We start from the raw sequence: 22825 nt of genomic DNA, 5'->3' as shown, positions 1-22825 counted from the left end.
ATAACAAATAACCAATTTCACATGGACAGCCTGCTGTTCTCAAAGGGCCACATTCTGTCACAATGTGATACTGATTTTACACCAGAATCCAAAGTCCAGAGCTTTTCCTGTTCTTTCACACTTTGTCTTTGTTCTGCACTTGTTTTGTAACTCTGATCCTTTCTCATGCTTATTTGTGTGTGTGTTGTCATAGGACAAACCCTCAGCCCGTTTCATGTAACTATACCTTTCTAATGACATCTTCTATTGCTGCTGAATGCCAAGCGAACAAACAGAGCGAAGCCAAGGACGGGGGAGACAAACACCTGCTGGACTCCTCAGAGTGTCACTTTATCATTTAAAGATTCAGATATTTTGCTGTGGGCCAAAATAGACACGTACAGTTGAAGCACTTTGAACAGTGACACTCAAGGAGCATGGATGATATTTCCTCAGTGTGATGAATTTAAAATGAGGCATTTTCCTCATTTTGAATTAACACGTGATAATGAAATCATGATTTTGTCCTTTTTTGTTTTGATCAAGAAGTGTATCGCACATTTAATTTGATCTGAAGGTATTAGAATCTTGGGCTCGGAGTATGATTGCTTAAAATCATAAACATCCTCATTGGAGGCCTCAAAGAGTGCTTTGTTTCCACCACCTTCAGTGAAGGGGTCTTGTGGGAACTTTTACAGTATGTTAGCCTGAAGCTTGTGCTTCGGGAAGCTGTTTGTAAGTAAATTGCACTGCGCTGGACAGGTCAATATACAATGTGATTGCCTTTGGTCTCATATGCACGGTCGACCAGGTTTGTATACAGGAATGTGTGTAGAGTTATAACAGAGGTACTTAGCCTTGATTATGAAAAGCACTTGTTTTGAAAAGCACCCAGTGATGGCGTGAACAAGAAAATAGCATTGGAAATTTGTCAGTGACAAATGCTAGTAGCTAATAGTGCCATTTTATTTCTTGAACTTGATGGTTAATGTTTGAATTATGCTCAGCAAATACATTTTAAAGTATTTTTGCATTATAAACTGAATGGAGATTGCGAAAGTATATTTTTACTGCTGCCATAGGGTATTGTAATTAAGACACTTGTCATGTTACACACAGATATAAAAAAATGGTCACATTAGCAAAATTTCACAGATTTTTAGTCTGTTGTCAACAATGTTGTGATATATTTAGCATCAGTCTTTCACGTGATTGCACAGACTCCTATCGAAATGACTGGATTTTGCCTGAGAAAATTCACAGAACATTTAATGGGAACTCACCATTAGTCATCACTTTATTTTCTTTTCAGCAATCACTTGATTTCATTGTCCTTTCATTGATTCTGTTCTGTGTATGATTGGCGCACCAAAGGGATGTCTGAAACTCAGGACTGTCAATCCATTGAGCTCAAAACTCAAGTAACAACTAACACCATTACATGTCTCTACATATTTCACTATTTTACCGTCAGTGATTTCTGAGTGGGTAAAAAATTGCCACTATTTTGAGTTTTTATTTTTCACAGAAAAGTGGAAGGCAAGTACTGCTGGCAGCTCTTGGAATGCATGCAATTTCATGTAAAAATTGATTTCACAAGAGAATAGTGTAAATGGCTAGATTTTTTTATGTGGACACTTTGCTCATCAGGTTATTCAAATCCCTTGATTTGTTTAGTACTGACATTCAACAACTAACTCAATGCATGGTCTGGCTTTTAACAGCATACATCAGCAGTCCAAAAGCATTTTATTGGAAGATGTCTGGTCTCAAGGAATAAGCTCTGAATCACTGATCAGGACAATTCTGACAATCTCTGTTTGATTTTTTAAATCAAATTGATGTTTCATTGAACAACTGATGCTTGTGTTTGATTCCCCCAAGCTATGTTTTTTGCTATTAATCTTGCCGGCTCTTTATCTGTGACTCAACAGGGCCAAAGCACACAGTGGACTGTTGATATTATTTAGATTTGCCCTTTTTGCTGGAATATTGCTTATATCCTGTTTATTTTCTTGAACTCTTGATTTGGAAGCAAATACAACATTCTTTGTCTTATAGTGTCCAGTCATTTCATTCATATTCTGAAACTGGTGCTTAGTTATTGTTTGCCCTGAATTTCCCTTTTTGCTTTTCTGTAACGTACACTCATGTTTACTTCTCTTGCATTCACTGTCATAAAGACTTTTATGTACGTTTGAATAATAAAATGCTTTAAGAGCATCGTTTCAGACTTTTTCTTACAGTATGTAAAAAAGGATTTCATCATGTCAAATGTATTTGACAAATGTATTTCCAAAAGAACATCAAAACTGATTCGACAGATCATTCTTTTAATTGATGAAGAGCTAATGACATGCACAAGCATAGTCCATAATTGTGACTTACATTAGAAAAATAAGTTTAAAAACAATCCACTTTTGTCAGCTCATCCATCATTTGATTTACAACTCCTTTGACAGAACCATAGGCTTCATCCTTGTATGTGGCTACAGACTTGCACTGACACCACCAGAGAACAGGCAAGATAACAATCTTGCCCCCTGCAACCCATCCCATGGCTCTGCGATTACAATGTTTGAAGCCAAATGCCCATAATCACTCTGTACTGCCTGATTGAGGTGCTGGATACTGACATTATAGTAACAGCAGTATCATGAACTTCTCCATTGCTGTTTTTTGCCTGCATTCTTCCAAGTTTCTTGGGCGGGACAGGACTGGGCTGGGCAGATTTGGGATGACTGGGGGTTCAAAGGGTGGGCTGAGTAGCAACAGTGGAAGCTGGGGCCTTAACTCTCCTCTCCTGATGACAAGCCGTCAATCTCATCTTGGTCTCCACCAATAGCCATCCAGAATGCTTTAGCAACCTGATTGAGGGCAATTCAATTGTTAACGCAACATTCAGATTTTAAAACTATTAGCATTAGTATTAATTAGATCATATTAAAAGTATATTACCTTTTCTGCATGGACTTTCCTCTGGTCATGTGGCAACGAAGAGGCCTTGTCTACAAATAAAAAACGTTTTAAGAATATAATGAACATTATTTGTAAAAACAGGTCTTCACTTTTGAATGTTGGTAAATTATAAAAAAAAAAAAATGTTCTTCAACAAGGACACATTAAATTGTCACAATAAAAATCCTGAAAATAAAAAGTATATCAGTTTCCACAAAAACATTAAGCAGCACAACTTTTAACAGTGATAACAAATTCAGCTGTCATTACAGGAATGAATTACATTCTAAAATAAAGAACAGTTAAAGGTTATACTGTAAAAATATTTCATAATATTCCTGTTTTTACTGTATTCTTGGTGAACATAAGAAACCTCTAACCAAGACATAAAAAAAAAAACTACTGACCCCAAACATTTGAACAGTAGTATATATATATATATATATATATATACACGTGTGTGTGTGTATACCTTTCATCTCTTTCAATTTTGTAAAAAGTCGCTCAAAATTCTCCACATCTGCATCTCCAGCTGTTAGATTAGCCAACTCTTGTATGTCTATGTCAATCATGGGATCTGTGACAGATTAGCAAATATTTAATTAAACAATGCACACAAATACTTTCAAGTAAGTATTTAAACAATATGCTTATTCCATTTGTACTTTACATTCTAATATCCTATTTTATCATATCATTAATTTACCTCCAAAATGAGTATAAATATATTGCCCTTAACAAAAGCACTTACCGACTGCTGTATCTACTGCATTATTCTGGTTATTCTCTGCTCTCTGGCTCTCAGTGCCTTCATCTGTACTGTTGGATGGGGAATGAGAGGACTAATAACAAGAAACATAGTCTGTTACAACAAGATAACCTCAAGACTCTTAATTACCTAAAATACTCGAAATAATGTTCATCTACATACATTAAAAAGCAGCACACTTAGAAAAGGCTAACCAGTGTCTCTTGACTGGGTCGTGGGTTGTTGTGATGAGAGGCCACCAGGCTGCTCATTAGCCCAAATCCCTGACTGTGTTCTGAGAAGAATAAATGATAATTAAAGGGAAAGCTAATTGAATATGAATATGATTTGTTGTAGATGCCATTGTATATTTCACATTAGGGCAGTACAATTTTACCATCTTTCATCTCAACGCTGGACCACACGTTGGCATTGAGGGCCTGAACGATTCTTTTTACTCCAGTGGACTCTGGGAAGTCATCTATGGGGTACACAAAGACTGTAAACAAAATGATTCACGTGCATAATCGTGACTAAACTTTGTTTCGTCTTTCACCATCTTCATCAGGTAGATCTTGAGGGTTGAGCTCTACTAATTCAAATGCGTGAGCCAGACACCACTGCTGGGCCTCCTGTTTGCTAACACCTGCAATAGCATATTTACACCAAACTTAGCAAAAAACTGCATATGTTGCATCCAAACCACTGAATAAGTAGTACCAAACACACACCACTGTCACGCGCATGATCACACACTAGGATCAGCACTTCTGGAGCCAAATCCTCCACTACTGATAACCAGGAGTTGACACTGTTGAGGCCGTTTTTCTGAAACACAAAAACAGTTGAAGCAAGGCACATGCACTTAATGGTGAATTTGTAAAATGATCATAATGTCGACAACTCACAGTTTTGCTGTCAAAGTAAACGATGAACGCTTGCATAGACCTGGCAACCTCTGTATTCATGTCGAATGGACTTGAAACAACACATAAGCTGACGTTTGCCGTGTAGTACTTGTTGTTGATTGTCCATGGATACCAAGAAACTCTTTCCTCTATCTTGGTAGCTTGAGGTAGTGATTCTGAGCCCAAGATCTCTGAAATAAAACATTCAAAACTGTTATTGGCCAAGTGTGTGTTTGATATCATTAAAAAACACTAGCAGTGAAAACAGTCTCTAAAGTAAGACATAATGTGTAAATTAACTGAAGCTCAACACTGCCGCCTGCTGGACACAAAGAATCACTAGATGTAAAGAATTACAACATTTTTATATAATGTTTTAGTAAAGCACTAACTTAGGCATAAGGATTAAAAATTGATGTACCGAATGTATCAGGCTTTAAATAGTGTTATGTACTGTAGCCCTGCATCAATAACAGCACCAGTAAGTTAGTGATTCACATTTATTGTCCAGTTGTATCATGTTTTATAAATAATCTAAGATTGCTGTGATTAGAAAACCTATATAACAGACAAACGTGAAAACTGTAACGTTTACGAAACACTGCATGTTTCATGAAATCAACAAAAAGTCAGATGAAGAATTGTAAGATGACAGTTGGGCAATCTCTACAAAAAAATTATATATATATATATACACACGTTGTTGCTTTTATGCAAACGTTACACAATACATTAACGCACAGTATATTTTATACGATTAACAATGAAACCGTTATCGCGATCGACACATTTTGATCTGGATTTAAGAGACAGCACGATGAATGTTTCTTGTTGACAGCTAACGTTAGCATAGCATCAAGGCTAACGAGCGTAGAATAGATTTCCCCTTTTTACTCACGTCTAATGAGCTCCCCTTCTTTAAAGCTGGAATCACAACTTGTAACTAAGATACAAGGCAGGGTAGGTACTTCGTCTCCTTGATCATCTGCCATTTTAAGCTTTTGGACACTTAAAAACAGCTCCTAATGAAAGTTAGCACGTTAGCAACAGCTGTCAACCACCTCCAGGAAACCTTTCACCTCTAACCTCAACTGCTTCCGTTTCTGCGCCCGTGTGTTAGAAAATGTAAAGTTTAATTAAACTAGTTAAAGCAAAACAGCTTTCCAATGAATAGCTATAGAAATAGCGCGAGGCAGTCAGTGATACACCCTGAACAAAATGGTAATAATAACAAATAATACTGGCCTAACTATATTTACGTACGGAGACTGTACTGCCATACGCGTCGTGTTGCCATAGTTACAGCCAGACCTTTGTTTGGAAAAATATAAAACCTGGAAGGAAGCGTGAAGACACAATTAGAAAAAAAGCTTAAATGTGACCTGAATTATTTAGTAGAAAAATGGGCGACGTCCTCAAAAATAAGGACGACGTTGGGCATATTTTAGTACAGGTAATGTGCTCAAGTACAAAATGATATAAAAGAAGGCTTGACAGCAACCGTTGAAGTGTGCTAGTTGCATTATATAACTGAATATGATATAATTACGTTTGTAAAACAAATTTCTTGTGATTTTTATTGTGTCTTAGGTGCAGGATGATTTAAGACAACTAAAAAAGAATCTTGTTCGATTGACTGTGCAAGAGAATGGAGAAGTTTTGGACATTCAAGCTTTGGATGCAGCAATCAGCAGGACGGAACATGGAATAAGGGTAACGTTATATAAAGCCAACTTTATGACAACTTGACTCGAATAGTTCTGGATAATTGAGGTCTGCATCAATTAAATACACGATAACATACAAATACCACATTTTTAAATGTGGGAGAGTTTAAACAATTGCTAAATCTATTTTCCTTCTTATTTTTTCGAAGTTTTGTAGGCCTGTATTTTTTAACATCTGTTTTTTTTATATAAAAGTAAAATCATTTCTTATATATATATGTATATATATAACTAATTATCATATAATTAATTATCTTACTACATCTTATTCATCTAAATAAGTCGTCTCGTCTTGCAGTCCCTGACTTGTAAGATTCATGGAGTGGAAATATATGAAATGTGGAGCATGGAAGAATAATGCCTGTAAATATTTTTTTATTACAGAGGCATGCAGAAGATCATCTGAAAACCATTAGTAATCAGTTTTTGACTCTACCCTGTATTGAAGAGCCTGAAAAGAAGCCTGTCCCCTCCAAGCTTGTTAAATGGTATAAAAAATCAACTCTGTAAACAATTGCAAAATCTATTTTCCTTCTTATTTTTTCGAAGTTTTGTAGGCCTGTATTTTTTAACATCTGTTTTTTTTATATAAAAGTAAAATCATTTCTTATATATGTATATATATAACTAATTATCATATAATTAATTATCTTACTACATCTTATTCATCTAAATAAGTCGTCTCGTCTTGCAGTCCCTGACTTGTAAGATTCATGGAGTGGAAATATATGAAATGTGGAGCATGGAAGAATAATGCCTGTAAATATTTTTTTATTACAGAGGCATGCAGAAGATCATCTGAAAACCATTAGTAATCAGTTTTTGACTCTACCCTGTATTGAAGAGCCTGAAAAGAAGCCTGTCCCCTCCAAGCTTGTTAAATGGTATAAAAAATCAACTCTGTCAATTGGTTTATGTAAAATCACATTACCTCTAACAAATTTTTATAACATTTTTGTAGGCAGCCACCATATGAGACGATACCAAATGCACGTGCTCTGAGATGCCAGATTCCTGGTCCATCACCAGGGGAAAAGGTTTCCATCTTTACACATATTCATAACATTTGTTCAGTCAAAAAAGTTTTTATTCTGTAATCTGTGGTTCTATCTCCCCAACAGCACAAGTCAGCATTTATCATGCGTCTGCTAAATAACCCTTTTCACCCAAAGAACAAGGAGATTGTGCAACAAAATTATGGGATTCAGCTTCCTCACCTGCACAAGAGAACTGGGGCCAGTGTGAGTTGCTGAAAGATATTATTTTATTTCTTTCTATTATTATTTTGTCATGTACTCACAACTCATGTTGTTCCATCCAAACTTGTATGACTTTTTTCTTCTGCAGAACACAAAGAAAATATTTTGAAGAATGTTGGTTACCAAACGATTGTATGAGACATTTCTCAAAATATCTTCTGTTGGGTTCCACAGAAGAAATACAGTCACACAGGTTTGGAATGACATGAGTGTGAGTAAATAATGATAGAATTGTACTTTTTTGTGTGTGTGAATTGTCCCTCTAATACTATAGTGTACTTGTTTTTTTTATTTTACATGTGTGGCTCTGCGTTAGAATCCAGCAGTGTTTATGATTAAGGCTTATTGATAGTGTTGATTATATGGTGGCCAGCTCTGACTATTGCCTTAACGCCAGCGTCTGTCACATGAACCTCATGAAAAGAAATTACGTGACTGGCGTGTAATAATAGATGACTCCAGTCACTTTGCTTTCAAACAGGAGATTGCGGATTTGAAGGTCACCTGGTTTGGCAGTGACAGCTAAATCTGTCTGTTGGTAAACAAATTAATCTTTCTAAAGGTCACCATTTGTTTTGGTGCTCTGTTTCCCCCCCTTCTGCTTTCCGCTGCGGTTATTCCTCTATCTCCTGCATCCTCTGCCTGTCACTCGTGAGGAGGCTGTCATGTTGTTGAGAAGAAGGTATGAGACTTGGCTGCCGAAAGCAGACAGACGCAGATTGCGGCACATCAGCATTCTTCGGAGGACGGCCACCGCCTGATTGCAGTTGTATGGGCTGCTGCTTTACAGCTGTCTCAGGACAGGCACTGGTACCTGTTCCCGCATGCCAATAAGACAGCCGTGGCTTACCCAACTGGCACTCGCTGGCGCTCTGCCTGCTGCGTCAATACCTCTGTGCTGTCGGCTAGTTCTCCGCTGAGTCTCCAAAGGAGCTCCCACTGTTTTTTTTCTTTTAAATGTCCCCTTGTACCACTTAAACAGCTGCGAGCCTCCAAACCTCTCCAAACACCTGGCCGGTGCTCGTGGTTTGTCAGGGAGCTCAGTGGTGTGACAACAGACAGGCCAGAGAACATCAGGGGGAGAATCTGGAACAGCAGGATGAGGAGGAGAGTACAGAAGGGCTCTGTCTGGCATGTGCCCACAACTTGACAAACTTGCAGTGTGCTCTCCATTATATGTTTATATGCACTGAGGAAATGACCGACCTTGTTCTTTGATGCTCTTTTGTTTGCTATGATTAATGCACATCCTGCTCGTTGCGTTTTTGTGCACCAAAAAGGTTTAACTTGTGATTTAGCCATCTTGCTTTTAATCGGCTATAAATTTTCTGTAGATAACATGTTTTTATTGGGCTTTTTGTCTTTGGGAGTGAGTTTTGGTGCTTGTTTTTATCAAAATGATTGTAAAAATTAATGATGAATTATATTAGTCGCTATATGACTACCATGAAAATCATAATTATTGCAGTACATCCTTTTTATTGTGGAATGTGGAGCACGACTTTCATTCAATTTATGAACTATTATATGATAATGAGGTGGTACGAGCATTTTAGGCATTGCTCTGATGGAATTTAATTCTAGAAGATTTCAAGCAGCTGTTCACTTGAGAGAAGGTGCGAGACCAAGCCGTGCTCAAAGTATCCAGAAAGCATTGCCAGCATGTGATTGATTGCTTCAGGGAAGAGGGCTTATTGGCCAGTTTACAATGTCATTAACTGCCTGTATTTTAGCTCCAGCTTTGTTTTAATGAATGCGGAAAATCTGTTGGTTGTAATCACACAACATCACTGCGCTCTCTCTCGCAAATGTGCATGCACTTGTGGTTCGTACAGCCAACGGAACCGAGAGAAAGAGAAACCATATTTCTTGACATCTACAAGCTGCCACCAGCCTGATTAATGGATAGTCGTCTCACAGCCTTTTACAACAAAGTTTTGTTTGGAGGGGAAAATCTGATCGGTGACCCGAAGCTAATAACATTCTCCGTGAGCAAGTTATTGAGCTAAGTATTTTCCCTCTCTCTCTTCTTCTAGTACAGGGTAAATGGTGGCTTTAGAGCCTGCAGGCAGGTCTTTTTGGTCCAGTGAGATGGGGCAGTAGGTTAATACCCTTTGTTCTGTCACTTTCAATACCTCTGACCTTTGACCACAGAGCTATCATTCGGGGCTCAGTAATTCCTCCATGTTTGGACAATGTTTTATTGCCTTTTTAAGAAAGGCAAATTACTTAAAGGGATAGTTCTCCCTAAAACGAAAATAACATTTTCCCTGTTGATGAAAGTGAATGGTGACCTTGAATATGCACATATTTAAATCACTCAAATGAGATTTCAATGCTGCAGTCAATGTAAATCTAAAATTATGAATTAAAAGTATAAAGTACAGTGAAATAAATGACAACATTTTAATTCTGGGTGAAGCAGCTCTTTAAAATAACTATATTGCGGCTTAGTTGAACCATAGTGGTTAGAAAGAGTATAGCGTGCATTTATGTAATGAAAACATAACATTTGTTTGCCTTGGTTTTTCTAGGTTGGGACTCAAAGATTGGTCACTGGCTACACTTCGAGTTTTACTGCAGCACGTGACGGTCTGCCTAAACACCTACACCCCAAACCACCACCCGAATGTAGAGACATGAATGCAGGTATAAGCCTCTTTTTTACAACTGATACAGTATTTCTTTATGCATTATATACGCTACTGTTTTGAGTCTATAAGATTGTTGAATGTACACCCAGGCTGAATTTATTTGATCAAAAATAAAGTAAAAACAGTAGCAATGTGAAATAGTATTACAATGTAAAATAACGGTCTTCTATTTTAATATATTTTAATTATTTATTCCTGTAATGGCAATTTTCAGCAGTCATTAATCCAGTCTTCAGTGTCACATGATCCTTCAAAAATCATTTGAATATTCTGATTTGGTGCTCAAGAGATATTTCTTATTATTTTCAGTGTTAAAACAGTTGTGCTGCTTAATATTTTTGTGGAAATTGTGACATATATCTTTGCGTGATTCTTTGATGAATAGAAAGGAACCACATTTGAAATAGATAGAAATATTTTGTAACCTTATGAATATCACTTAATGTTACTTTGCTGAAAAAAAGTATTCATTTTTTTGCCCCAAAAAAAATTGCTGAACCCAAACTTTTTAAACCGTAGTGTACTGTAAATGCATATGTTTGCATAAATTAATTAATTTGTTTGTGCCCTCTTTTTGTGTTCGTGAATAATATTCTGTAATTTTGTGTAAAGATCCTCTTTGCAGATTGTAATTAGACTTGTTTTTTAATTTAAATTTTTTTTTGCATTTCAGGGCTGCTATCCTCAGCAGCTGACCTCTCTTCAGTGCAAACCCCAGTACAGCCCAAAGCTGTCCATGTGCTCCAGAGAGAGGACAGTGGCCAAAGTAAGACGGGTCAAGTCTATTTCCACAATGTCATTACACACTTGCGGCCTACATTTAAAGTTAGAAAGTCAATTTGCATGTATCCAAAAATTCAGCTTTTTGCTGTGTATTGAATCCAAACAATCTACATACATATAGAGGGAGTAAACTGAATTACTATGGAAAAAAGCCTCAAGTATTGCTATAATTAACAATTCATTTTCAGCAGATAATGTATGCAGTCTGTGATATTTTAAGTGTCAGGTATATACTGTATTTAGTACTTTTTAAAATATAAATCAATATCATAATCATTAATGCAGTCTAAAAGACTGCACTTCTGATATAAAATGTCAATCAAATAACTGGACAAATATTACATATATTTATATATTGTTTTCTTATATCAGTTATGTATATTGTACAGTCTTTGACTGTAGTATGTACTTCTTATATATGATTATAGATGAGTCAGAAAGGGCTTCAAAACTGGAGATGGATGTGAGCAGAGACGAAATGGCTCTTGGAAGATCAGGAACCGAGAGTCCAGCATTCAGGACCATACGCACTCCCCCTCCTTCAGCTGCTTCTGCAAGCTCTGACAATGGAGTACTGAATCGTGGGATAGCCCGACTCACCCCACTTAACCTGCAGGTAATATTTATTTATGACATACATAAAGTTATATATGACAAGGATATATAGTGTGTTCTGCTCGCTGAGGTAACATTTTGGATGATTTGGACAGTCTGTGTTTTCTGTTTGTAATAATCTGGTCATGAGAGCTTTAGAACTGACTGATAATCAGATTTATTGTTCTGTGTAAAGTGAGCTTTTACCCCTGACGTAATGTTAAATGTGTCAGGAATAGCTTTAGGGCAGATATAGGTAATGATTTGAAATAGTCCTCTGCAAGCCAGTGGCCTTTTGTATTTATGACTTGCTGCAAAAAATAAAAGCTTTTACACTTACTTCCTATTTGCTTTAAGTACATTTTATTGTTTGTTTATTTATATTTTACTAAAACAGTTTTCAAGGAAAAAATGGGGGGGGGGGGGGGGGCATGGACTTAACAGTTTAACTTTTCATTGATTTAACTTTCATTGTGTGCATTCCAGACTGTCAGTCAATGCATTAGATACTACAATAGATGAGGAATAGACTTTGCAACGTGAAAAATATGGTCTATATAGTAAGAATGTGTGCATTATAAACGAATACTACATCTGTCATGTTGTGTCACCTCTCTGCCATTCACAACTCCTCTCCCATGGCATTGTGGATAGTAAAGTCGTTTAATCATTTCATTATAGAGATTAGTTTATAGCAGTCTTTTTGGGATTTCCTGACTTGGAATAAAGTCATGTATTTATTGCTAAAATATTTAAATCTCATTTGAAATCATTTTGATTTGTTCAATAGGATATTCCCAACATCAGCGGCTCAGTCTCAGGGGATTTGATGTTCTCCAGAATACCCAGATGGGCCGACTGTGTGATATCAGAGGTGAGGGTGTGAACCATGACATGATCAAATTAGATTGACAGCGGTCACATGAAAGCAAACACAGTACTGTTTGTGTTGCATATAGATGAGAATGTCGAGGTCATCTATGTGTCTCCAGTGTGCCTGGGCAAGGATGTTCTCCAGTACTACACTCGCCTGCTGGGCCTGCAGACAGCCATTGAGCTGGGTGACGCTTCTGCGCCTGAGTCCCACTGTTCCAAACGCTTCACTATCCTCATGCCAGAAGCACTGGAGTATTTTCCAGTATGGTGCACCACATACACACACACACACCTACAGTAGATGTCCCCTCAAAGTGATTTCTGAAATATAGTGGTGCACATGAATTTGTTAACAATTTTCATAGAAGAATTTGATTTATTTCTCACCTGTAGAGGGCGACATAGGTGACCTTTGTATTTGCTCCCCTGTGCAGATTAGGTTGCTCCTCAATTGATTAGGTTTCAGCGCAAGGATCTGTACTTTTACATTTACTCATTTAGCAGAAATCCAGAAATGCAAAGCCACTTTCAAAAGAGGAACAAAAGCAACTGTCACAGAGCAACAATATTCGTAATATACAATGCTAAGTTTATTAGACCGTTAGATTAGGAAGCAAGCTAGGGAAGAGGAGAAATGCAAAGAAGATAAAGAAGACCTTTTTATATTATCATTTATTAGAATTTTTTAAATATTTGATATTGTTAAAAACTAAACATAAACATTGTCAATATATGTGACCCTGGACCACAAAACCAGTCATAAGTAGCATGGGCATATTTGTAGCAATAACTAAAAATACACTGCATGGGTCAAAATTATCGATTTTTCTTTTATGCCAAAAATCATTAGAATATTAAGTAAAGATCCTGTTCCATGAAGGCCTAACTGGCTGCACGTGCAAGCAACGCGACCTCTGTTATTTATTGCTGCATAGCATACGAGAGGCACGCCTATCGTATACATGTCATAACTTAAGTTTTGATTAGTACAATGCATTGCGAAGAACTTAGTTTGGACAACTTTAAAGGTGATTTTCTCAATATTTAGATTTTTTTGCACCCTCAGTTTCCAGATTTTCAAATAGTTATATCTCGACCAAATATTGTCCTATCCTAACAAACCACACACCAATTAAAAGCTTGTTTATTCAGCTTTCATATGATGTATAAATATAAATTTTAATAAATTGACCCTTATGACTGGTATTGTGGTCCAGGGTCACATATACACTTTGATATCAGGGACCAAACTATAGACCAAACTATAACGATGTTTGCAGAATTAAATAATTGGCTTTAATATAAATAAATGATAAAAATCTAAATAAAGTATTAAAAATACTATTAAAACATTTTCTATTTGTAATATTTACTTATTATTTATAACATGTATTTATATTATTTACTAGTGTATCTTTTTTAACTCATTGGCTGTATAAACCTGAAACAGATTATTTTAATGAAAACTTATTTTAATGGATTTTTCTCATAATTTATCAGAAAAAATATGACTCATGATATTATAAATGCAAAATGTTTGCAGAATTAAATAATTGGCTTTTATATAAACAAATGAAAAAAATCTAAATAATTTATTAAAATATTTACTATTTCAAACATTTGTAATATTTACTTATTATTTATGACATTTATAATATTTACTAGTGTATCTTTTTCTACTCTAATCAGTATAATTTATTTGCATCATATGCATTTTTATTTTATTTTTTTACATGAAATTGAATTTAAGTGGAACTATTTCAGTTCTAAAATACCATAATGTTTAAAGGGGTCATATGATGCGATTTCAAGTTTTCCTTTCTCTTTGGAGTGTTACAAGCTGATTGTGCATAGATAAGATCCCAATTACATTTGCGCTTGTCGGAAGGAGGGACTTTGTAGAAAACGAAGCGTTTGAGAGAGGCGGGGCATAGAGGACCTACAATAATGTACAGTATTTGAAAAATAATGTGTTTTTTTAACATTAAAGCATGTCAACATATTCTGTTACACCAAATACACAAAATAATGATCTTTAAAAAAGCATCATATGACCCCTTTAATAAAACATTACAATGGTGATATAACTAAACATTTTGTAAAAACCAAAGCTTTTGGTAAGGCAGGGGACATGACACAGATTTTGATTTTAAAACAAATAAAATAAATCTTTTTGACAAAAGTAGTTCTGATTTGTTCTTAGTGCAGTTACACCATTCAAATACACAGTCTGCATTAGTGAGTGCCTGTTGTGCAACAGTAGCAATTCTGAAGTATCAAGTGGCTTGTTTTTAAATGCGAAATGAAATGTGCCATTTCTTTTATTTTGCAAATGCAGCTACACTTCAGTCACAAGCCTGGTTCATTAGAATTTCAGCTTTGCCTGGTTTTTATATTCACATTCTGTACAAAATGCACCCTTGTCTCAATGACAAGCCTGTCATTACTGACCAAGGCCAAACTTTGATGCCATCATCGTGATTTTTCTAGAGAGTGCTTATTACTCAAATTCATGGGAAATTAATAATGAGTCATTTGAATTGTAGCATATTTATGTATTCTAATTCAAATGTGATGTATTCAACACACAATGAGTTGTGTGCTTTAAAAACACATCGGTTGTATCCGCCTGTAATCGTGTTCATAACCCTCTCCTGCATCATATGCTTACAATTTGGCCCTTGATTTAAATACCGTGTTTTGCCATTACACCGTGAGCTTTGTGTAAGCTAATTACAGGGTTATCATCATACGCGGCTGTGTGCAAAATCAGACCTTGCTTTTTTTATTCCAGCCTCTTATTGTAGCCTTCTATCCTGGGGGCAAGAGGAGGCCGCATGTCCTACCTCCAAGCTATTAGCTCAGTCCCTAATTCACACTGAGGCCGAGAGAGGAATCTGGGGCTGTAATTGTGGTGGCATTGGTGCTGTTAATTACAGAGGTAAGCGGTTGAGGCCCAGCCAAGCTCCATTATGGTGATGGCAGTGAAGGAGCTTTAAATGGGGGGCTCTTCACCAGCTGGGGTCCCAGTGAGAGGAAAGGGAGCTGGGGCCTGATGAGCTGGCCTCCACCCTTAGGGCTTCTGGGCCATATGGAAGCCAGTACGGGCCTTTATTCTATCTCTTCAACCTTTTTAATCAATGGCAAGCTCTGCTAACAGAATGGAGAGCACAGAGGTTATTTCAGCATGCCATTCATTTTCTACAGATCTGTATTCACTCTTTTAGTGGTAATTTTGCCGTTCTGCAGCGCCCCTCATTGCTGTTGCCTATTTGCATGTTCATTTTATTTATCTGCTTGATGTAATGTTCATTGTGTTTTATCTTTATTACTCTAAGCTAAAAAATTTAACAACAAATATTATAGAACACATATATCAGTCTAATGTTTTAATTGCAGTGGGTAATAAAGGGTAAATATTGCCTTTTGTTCTTTAAGTACAAAAAATTAGTATGTATGAAGTCTATTTGCAATTACATTTTTAAAACGTGCATTTGTAGGCCACTATCCTTTGAGAAAAAATATTATAATGATTTTGTAATGATCAGACTGCAATTATCAGTGCTCAGAGGCTTCACTTAAGTTTTACGTTTGGCTTTAGTTATAAGTCATAGAAGTTTAAATGCTGTTTTGCCTCTCTTGGGAGCTGTCTTTCACTGTAATGCATCCTTTAATTTCCCCCTGTCAAGCCCAGGCCTATGTTGAGCTCCCCCTCTATGTACCCTATTTACTATGTGCACATTGTTTAATTATTGATTGTATAAAGAACCTCTTCTAATGCAGGAGGAAGAATACCAGAACCCATGTGGTCCTATAGAGGAATTTGCATGGGTATTTATCTGCCAGCATGTGTCAGTTGTTATTGGGGACAGGGGCAGTTACTATTGCCTTCAGTTAAAGCTATTAGACTACTGTGATGCCGTTGCAATGGGCTGTCAATCAACACCAACTACCACCCCCATACACAACCACCTTCTGTGCTTTTGTAAGGCATGTCAAATTAAGACACACTTCAGTAGTTACTGCTTCATCAAGGGTATCGACACTATGTAGTGCTATATGTTTTTTTTAAATCAGGCCCAGACAGGCCTTGCTTTATAGCTTAAAAATCAAGATATTCGTTTTATTTAGGTCGCTCTATGGAGCTTAGAGGATTTTCATTATGCCTGACTTTGCATTTATCTGTCATTTTGATGTAGGAGTCAGTGATGATCAAGTTCTTAGAGGAGGTTCCTCATCTTCTGGCTTCATATGCACATCCGGCCAACACATCCTGCTATGCCACATGGACCTGTTTCCTAGAACACTTCCTCAGGGAAGGTAGCTTCAACCAATTTTGCAAAGTACCTCTAACCAATTACTTGTCAGATCTTCCTTGGTAGTCTTTTTCTTTGTATCCATCTCCTTCCGAAGGTGGAGTGATAGAAGCCTTCCCGCCTTCGGATAGTGTGACATGTCTGACGGTGGATCTTCTGGTGGAGCCAGGGGGAGATGTTAGCATGCTGTCCTGTGGAGATCAACTGCGTGGGCTCAGTGGGTTGGAAGTGGTGGGCTGCACCGTACCTCAGACCTCCATCTGCCCTGACGTCCTGCACTCCATTTGCACTCGTGTGGGTCAGGCCTGTCAGCAGCGCTCCATCATGGGCCACGTCTCCCTAGATCTAGTAACTTTCCTGGATCCCAGCAACCTTGAGCAGCAGGTTAGAGAGCCAGTTCACTACTTTAAAACACTTTATTTTTACACTACCATTCAAAAGTTTGGGGTCAGTAAGATTTAGAGTAAGAATTAGGGTTGTGACGGTGAGGAAATTTTCCCACCGGTTAATCGACATGTGACAACACCGGTAATACCGGTATCACCGCGGGGGCGGGGCATTCCCTCTTTTCCTCACTTTCCTTCACTTTTAAATAGCTTGTAAAAGCGGTGTGCCCATTTTACTTTCACTTTCAAGTAGCGGCAATTCGGAGTAAAGCAATTGTTCGTTTTTAGTTCGTTTGAATTTTCCCTCTTTTCCTCGCTTTCCTTCGCTTTTAAATAGCTTAAAAGCGCCGTACGCATTTTACTTTCACTTTTCAATTAGCGGCAGTTCGGCGTCAATTGCTTGAATGCAGCAACAAAATACAACGTCAAACTCACTTTAGCATATATATAAAACATAGAACTTTTATTAACAAAGCAAACAAAAATACACCATGCTATAGGGCAAGCTATGCCTAATTAAAATAACAAATAACTTGCAAAAAGTTTAATAGGTATACAAAACTGGAAATAAGTAAACATGTATAATATATAACCAAATAAATAAGAAACGTAGAACGTTTATTAGCAAAACGAATGTCAAATAAAATAAATAAATGAGTTTAAATAAAGTAAAAATCAGTAAACAATGTGGAACCAATTAAATAAGAAACAAATGCTTAAAAATAACTTCCAAAATCACCTTAGATAAACGGCAAAATCTTGTCAGTCAGCTCGACTCACTGTCCTCACTGGAGAAATTAAATCTGATCTGTGATGCGACTGTCGTTCGGCACGCTGCATTGAGTAGCCGCATTCAGTTTTTAACTGTAGTGTCTGTTCTTTTACTGAACTAAATGATTTTTATCGGCAAGCCTAGTAAGAATACTTGTAGTCAGTAAGGATGCATTAAAATGATCAGTGCCAGTGAAGCCTATTACATTGTTACAAAAATTTTTATTTCACCTAATGTTCTTCTGAATTTGTATTCATCGAAGAATCCTGAAAAAAGGTTTCGCAGTTTCTACCGAAATTGTAATCAGCACAACTCTTATCAACATTGATAATAATAAGAAATGTTTTTCGAGAACCAAATCATGTTTAAGGATCATGTGATGCTGAAGACTGGAGTAATTGCTGCTGAAAATTCAGATTTGTCACCACAGGAACAAATAACATTTTAAAATATATTAAAAACAATTATTTTAATTTGGAATAATATTTCAAAATACTGTTTTACTGTGTTTCAGATAAGATATTTAACTGTAGTGTCTGTTCTTTTACTGAACTAAATTATTTTTATTACTATAAAAAAATCAAAACAACGGTGGGTGTCGGTGACGCGGTGGGCAAGTGACGTAACACCGGTATCACCGTCATCACCGTCTATCGTCACCGTCTATCGCGGCAAGCCTAGTAAGAATACTTGTAGTCAGTAAGGACGCATTAAAATGATCAGTGCCAGTGAAGCCTATTACATTGTAACAAAAAATGTTATTTCACCTAATGTTCTTCTGAATTTGTATTCATCGAAGAATCCTGAAAAAAGGTTTCGCAGTTTCTACCGAAATTGTAATCAGCACAACTCTTATCAACATTGATAATAATAAGAAATGTTTTTCGAGAACCAAATCATGTTTAAGGATCATGTGATGCTGAAGACTGGAGTAATTGCTGCTGAAAATTCAGATTTGTCACCACAGGAACAAATAACATTTTAAAATATATTAAAAACAATTATTTTAATTTGGAATAATATTTCAAAATACTGTTTTACTGTGTTTCAGATAAGATAAATGTAATATTTTATATTATAAATGTTAAATGTATTTTATTTTCATATATTTTATTTATTTTTAATAATGTTTTGCTTTAAAGATATGGAGCAGCATATAGTAGTCATTTATTAATGTACATTTGAATATGAATATAGATAACATATCAGCTAAATTGATAGGTATGACATTAGGCAGTATGCTGGGCTAGATAGCGCTTTTAAAGGGGTCATCGGATGCTAAATTTACTTTACACGTACTTTGAACATAAATGTGTGTTGGAAGTGTGTGTACACATCCATCCTATAATGATAAAAATCCACCCACTGTTTTTTTTTTTAAATCCCTATTTTAAAATCCCCTTTCTCAAATCAGGCCGTTCTGAGATTCCTGTCAGAATGATGTAGTTCTGCAAAGGCCCCTCCCACGATCGTTGATTGACACTAGCGTCTTACCTTAAGACCTGCCCTGAGTGAGCTGTGAGCTGTCCGCCATTGTGTCGACTTCGGTGCAGGGGAAGACAAGAACGTCTCCGATTAAGGTGTTTTGTTGTTGGATGTAATAATGAATATAGCAGTCGTCATTTACTCCCAACATCTGAGCTACTGAAGACACAGAGGATTAACGTTACTTTAGTTTTTGAAAGAAATGTGCCGATCCCCGATCTGCCTAAATGCGTCTATATTCGCACGAATCATTCGTGGAAAGATCCAGCTTCATCAGCAGAAGTGAGTATAAGGGTTTTTTATGAATCTTTATGAATCTTTACAGTCTGCTCGTCACCCCATAGAAGAGAGGGGTGGGGTGAGCAGAGCTCATTAGCATTTAAAGCAACATGGACTAGAATGGCTTGCTGAAAACAGAACTGATTTTGACAGGGTAAAAAAGGTGTTTTTTACACTACCATTGAGAAATTTTAACCAAAGTATGTAATAGACTTTTCATTAAGACCCTAAAGAATCATATCAACTTGTGGAAAATGAGCATCCGATGACCCCTTTAAAAGCATAATATAATGGTAACATTTATGCATTTGTCATTTTTTTCCTAAGCAACTTATAGTGCAAGGTATACGTTTTTATCAGCTGTGTTTCCTGGGAATCGAACCCACAACCTTTGTATTGCTAGCACCATGCTCTACCATTTGAGCTCCAGGAACAATGGAAGCATTCTGCTATCTATCTTTGATCAAACAAGCTCTCTCAGAAACAAATTGACCCTTAAATGTCAGTGGTGTGTTTTACAGCTCTATGAAAACAGAACCTGCCATGTTAAGAAGCTGTTGAGAGTGAGATGGGATCTGTCTGACATGTGGCACTGTTCTGTCAGAGCCCGTAACACTGTTCTCACCTTAGATATAGATAGTGTGAGGGTTCAATCTACTGGTTCGGGGCTCTTATTGAGATGTTATAGGACACTCCTATAGGTTCCCCTTAAGAGCTGTACAGATGAGAGAATGACCAGGGGCTAATGTGCCAAAAGGCTATCTAATAAACTGTCAGGTCTTATTGTGTCAATAAACTAATTCCCCTTTTAAGGCCTTGCCCCCTGACCTTACAACACCCCTACTATGTAGTGGTGTCAGACAGGAGGTCAGGCTGGAGTGTCTTTTCTTCAGACATTGGGGTTCTTGGTCACTGTCAAGACAGATTGAACACTGTAATGCTTTTGTTCGCACATTACTGTTGATGTTGTTTTTGGCTTGGTTATTTGTGAGATTTTCTCATTATTTTTTTCAATTTCTGTAAAAACTGCATTAAAGGGTTAGTTCACCCAAAAATTAAAATTAGGCTGCGTTTTACTCACCCCCGAGGCATCCTAGGTGTATATGACTTTCTTCTTTCAGATGAATCCAGTCGGAGTTATATTAAAAATTGTTTAATGCCACTCAGCGGGTGTTGCATTGCTTCAGTCCAAAAGAACTTAAATAAAAATCGCCCATCCATAAAAAAAAGTGTCTCACACAGCTCCGGGGGGTGAACAAAAGCTTTCTGTAGCGAATCAATGCGTTTTTGTAAGAAAAATATCCATATTCAAAACGTAATAATCACTTTAAAGGGGTCATATGATGCTGCTAAAAAGAACATTATTTGGTGTAATGAAATGTGTTTATACGGTTTAAGGTTCAAAAAGCACATTATTTTCCACATACGCTTGCGCCAACAGTTGAACACAGAAGCAGTTCCGGGAGCATGACGTATGAGGTACGTCATTCCCCCGGAACTGCTTCTGTTTACAACAGTGAGCGCAAGCTAGATTCAAGTGATTATTACGTTTTGAATATGGATATTTTTCTTACAAAAACGCATCGATTTGCTACAGAAGGCCTTTGTTCACCCCCCGGAGCCGTGTGAGACACTTTTTTTTATGGATGGGCAATTTTTATTTAAGTTCTTTTGGACTGAAGCAATCCCCACAGCCAAACAAGGTGATTGTTTTTTTGTTTTTCTCTGATGATGGTTCTGGGGGATCATTAGTAAGCTCGTTTGTTTCTGCGTGTCGTTAACAGAACAATCTTGGAGGATCTCCAGGGAGCTCTGCTGACCTTTGCTCGCAACCTGTCAATCATTCATCAGGAAATATCAGCTCCAAATATGCAAGGAACAAACAATTTTAAGGTGTGCGGATGTCGTTTTTTCTTAACCTACTCTTAAAACACCTGCTAATGGTATTTTCTTCACTTCACGTTATAGAAAAAAATACTATTCAGATTTTTCACGTTCAGATCATGTATCTACAAATTACACTCTTAGAAAAAAGGTACAAAGCTGTCACTGGGGTGATACCATAAGGTACAAAAGAACCTTATTTACCCCTAAATGCTACATATTAGTACTTTAAAAAGTACATATTAATACTTAATATTAATACATATTAATACCCCATGACAGTTTGGTACCTTTTTTCTAAGAGTGTTGGACATTAATCACAATGATTCTTGATGGTTTCACCATATAACATATCATGGTTTTAGTTCCTTTCGAACACTCAGTGTCACTTTACAAAGACAAAGAATAAATTATGACCATCAAATAATTAACAAAAATATATCCACACTGCAGCAGTAAGAATCAGTCACTCAGTAGAGGAGTTGCATCAAGTTCCCTCCACCACTTGCTCCAAAAGGCTCTGCAAAAGTTTAGTGTAATGCTAGTAATAATAAACTTCATCCTTCATAGTGTTCAAGGTTGTTTAATTTAATAATCTCATATTTTTCAAGTCAAATTGAAATTTGGGACAACAATTGGCAGCATATTACCTTTGACAAATGATGAATAGACTGGGCCATACAGGTTCAGCGAAAAAAATAGTTAACTTCCAGTTTGCACCAAACTGTTTGTTGCAATCTTTTCTAAATATGCTATTCTAAATAAATTATTGTTAGTATTATAACTAAAGTTTATTATTACCAACATTATACCAACGTTTTGCTGAAACGTTTTGGGGCGAAGAGCAGTGAATTTGAGCTTTTGGTCAAATTCAGGTGAGAACTCATCATACTTGAGCATATGTTTTGAGAAAACGTCAATTGTGTGTCATAATAACATGTTATACGATACACAAGGTATTCATTTATTAAAGTCAATGCTTTATCTCTATCTATACTATCTGCAGCTGAAGTCATTCAAATGTAGAACTCTGTAGACAATGTTGGATACTGTGAGTGAACTAGATTCATTGACACTTCCTGAATAGCTGCATTCAACACAATGTTACTTAATTTTATAGAAAAAAAACATTCACTGTCCAGAGGCTAGAGGTTAGGATCTGTACAGTAGTCAGACATATACTGACTGAATGTCTGCTATTGTTTGCTTTTATAAGG

General features: G+C 36.7%; 2 protein-coding genes across 2 annotated transcripts in view; one reads left to right on the top strand and one right to left on the bottom strand.

Annotated features, from left to right (window-relative positions):
• Positions 1 to 2301: 2301 nt before the first annotated feature.
• Positions 2302 to 5679, bottom strand: LOC107596965 (alpha- and gamma-adaptin-binding protein p34-like). Its single transcript, XM_016287842.1, has 10 exons — positions 5492 to 5679; positions 4594 to 4784; positions 4417 to 4513; positions 4242 to 4331; positions 4083 to 4166; positions 3901 to 3980; positions 3689 to 3779; positions 3410 to 3514; positions 2938 to 2987; positions 2302 to 2846 (listed from the first exon to the last, which is right to left on the bottom strand). The coding sequence occupies exons 1-10, from the start codon at positions 5583 to 5585 to the stop codon at positions 2769 to 2771; spliced, it is 960 nt and encodes a 319-aa protein (XP_016143328.1). The 5' UTR covers positions 5586 to 5679; the 3' UTR covers positions 2302 to 2768.
• Positions 5680 to 5882: 203 nt separating this feature from the next.
• iqch (IQ motif containing H) overlaps positions 5883 to 22825 on the top strand; it is a 24728-nt gene continuing 7785 nt past the window's right edge. The window contains exons 1-13 of the mRNA XM_016287880.1: positions 5883 to 6046; positions 6184 to 6306; positions 6705 to 6808; positions 7282 to 7357; positions 7442 to 7561; positions 10114 to 10228; positions 10907 to 10999; positions 11445 to 11632; positions 12097 to 12103; positions 12401 to 12484; positions 12570 to 12748; positions 16686 to 16806; positions 16900 to 17186. Of these exons, the coding sequence (XP_016143366.1) occupies positions 5996 to 6046; positions 6184 to 6306; positions 6705 to 6808; positions 7282 to 7357; positions 7442 to 7561; positions 10114 to 10228; positions 10907 to 10999; positions 11445 to 11632; positions 12097 to 12103; positions 12401 to 12484; positions 12570 to 12748; positions 16686 to 16806; positions 16900 to 17186 (1548 nt within the window). The 5' untranslated portion in view covers positions 5883 to 5995. The remainder of the gene's footprint in view (positions 6047 to 6183; positions 6307 to 6704; positions 6809 to 7281; positions 7358 to 7441; positions 7562 to 10113; positions 10229 to 10906; positions 11000 to 11444; positions 11633 to 12096; positions 12104 to 12400; positions 12485 to 12569; positions 12749 to 16685; positions 16807 to 16899; positions 17187 to 22825) is intronic.

The sequence above is a fragment of the Sinocyclocheilus grahami genome, unplaced genomic scaffold, assembly GCF_001515645.1.
Source record: "Sinocyclocheilus grahami isolate Dianchi unplaced genomic scaffold, SAMN03320097.WGS_v1.1 scaffold225.1, whole genome shotgun sequence".
NCBI lineage: Eukaryota > Metazoa > Chordata > Actinopteri > Cypriniformes > Cyprinidae > Sinocyclocheilus > Sinocyclocheilus grahami.
The sequence above is the reverse complement of the archived record's forward strand: the minus strand, read 5'-3'. Positions and strand labels throughout refer to the sequence as shown.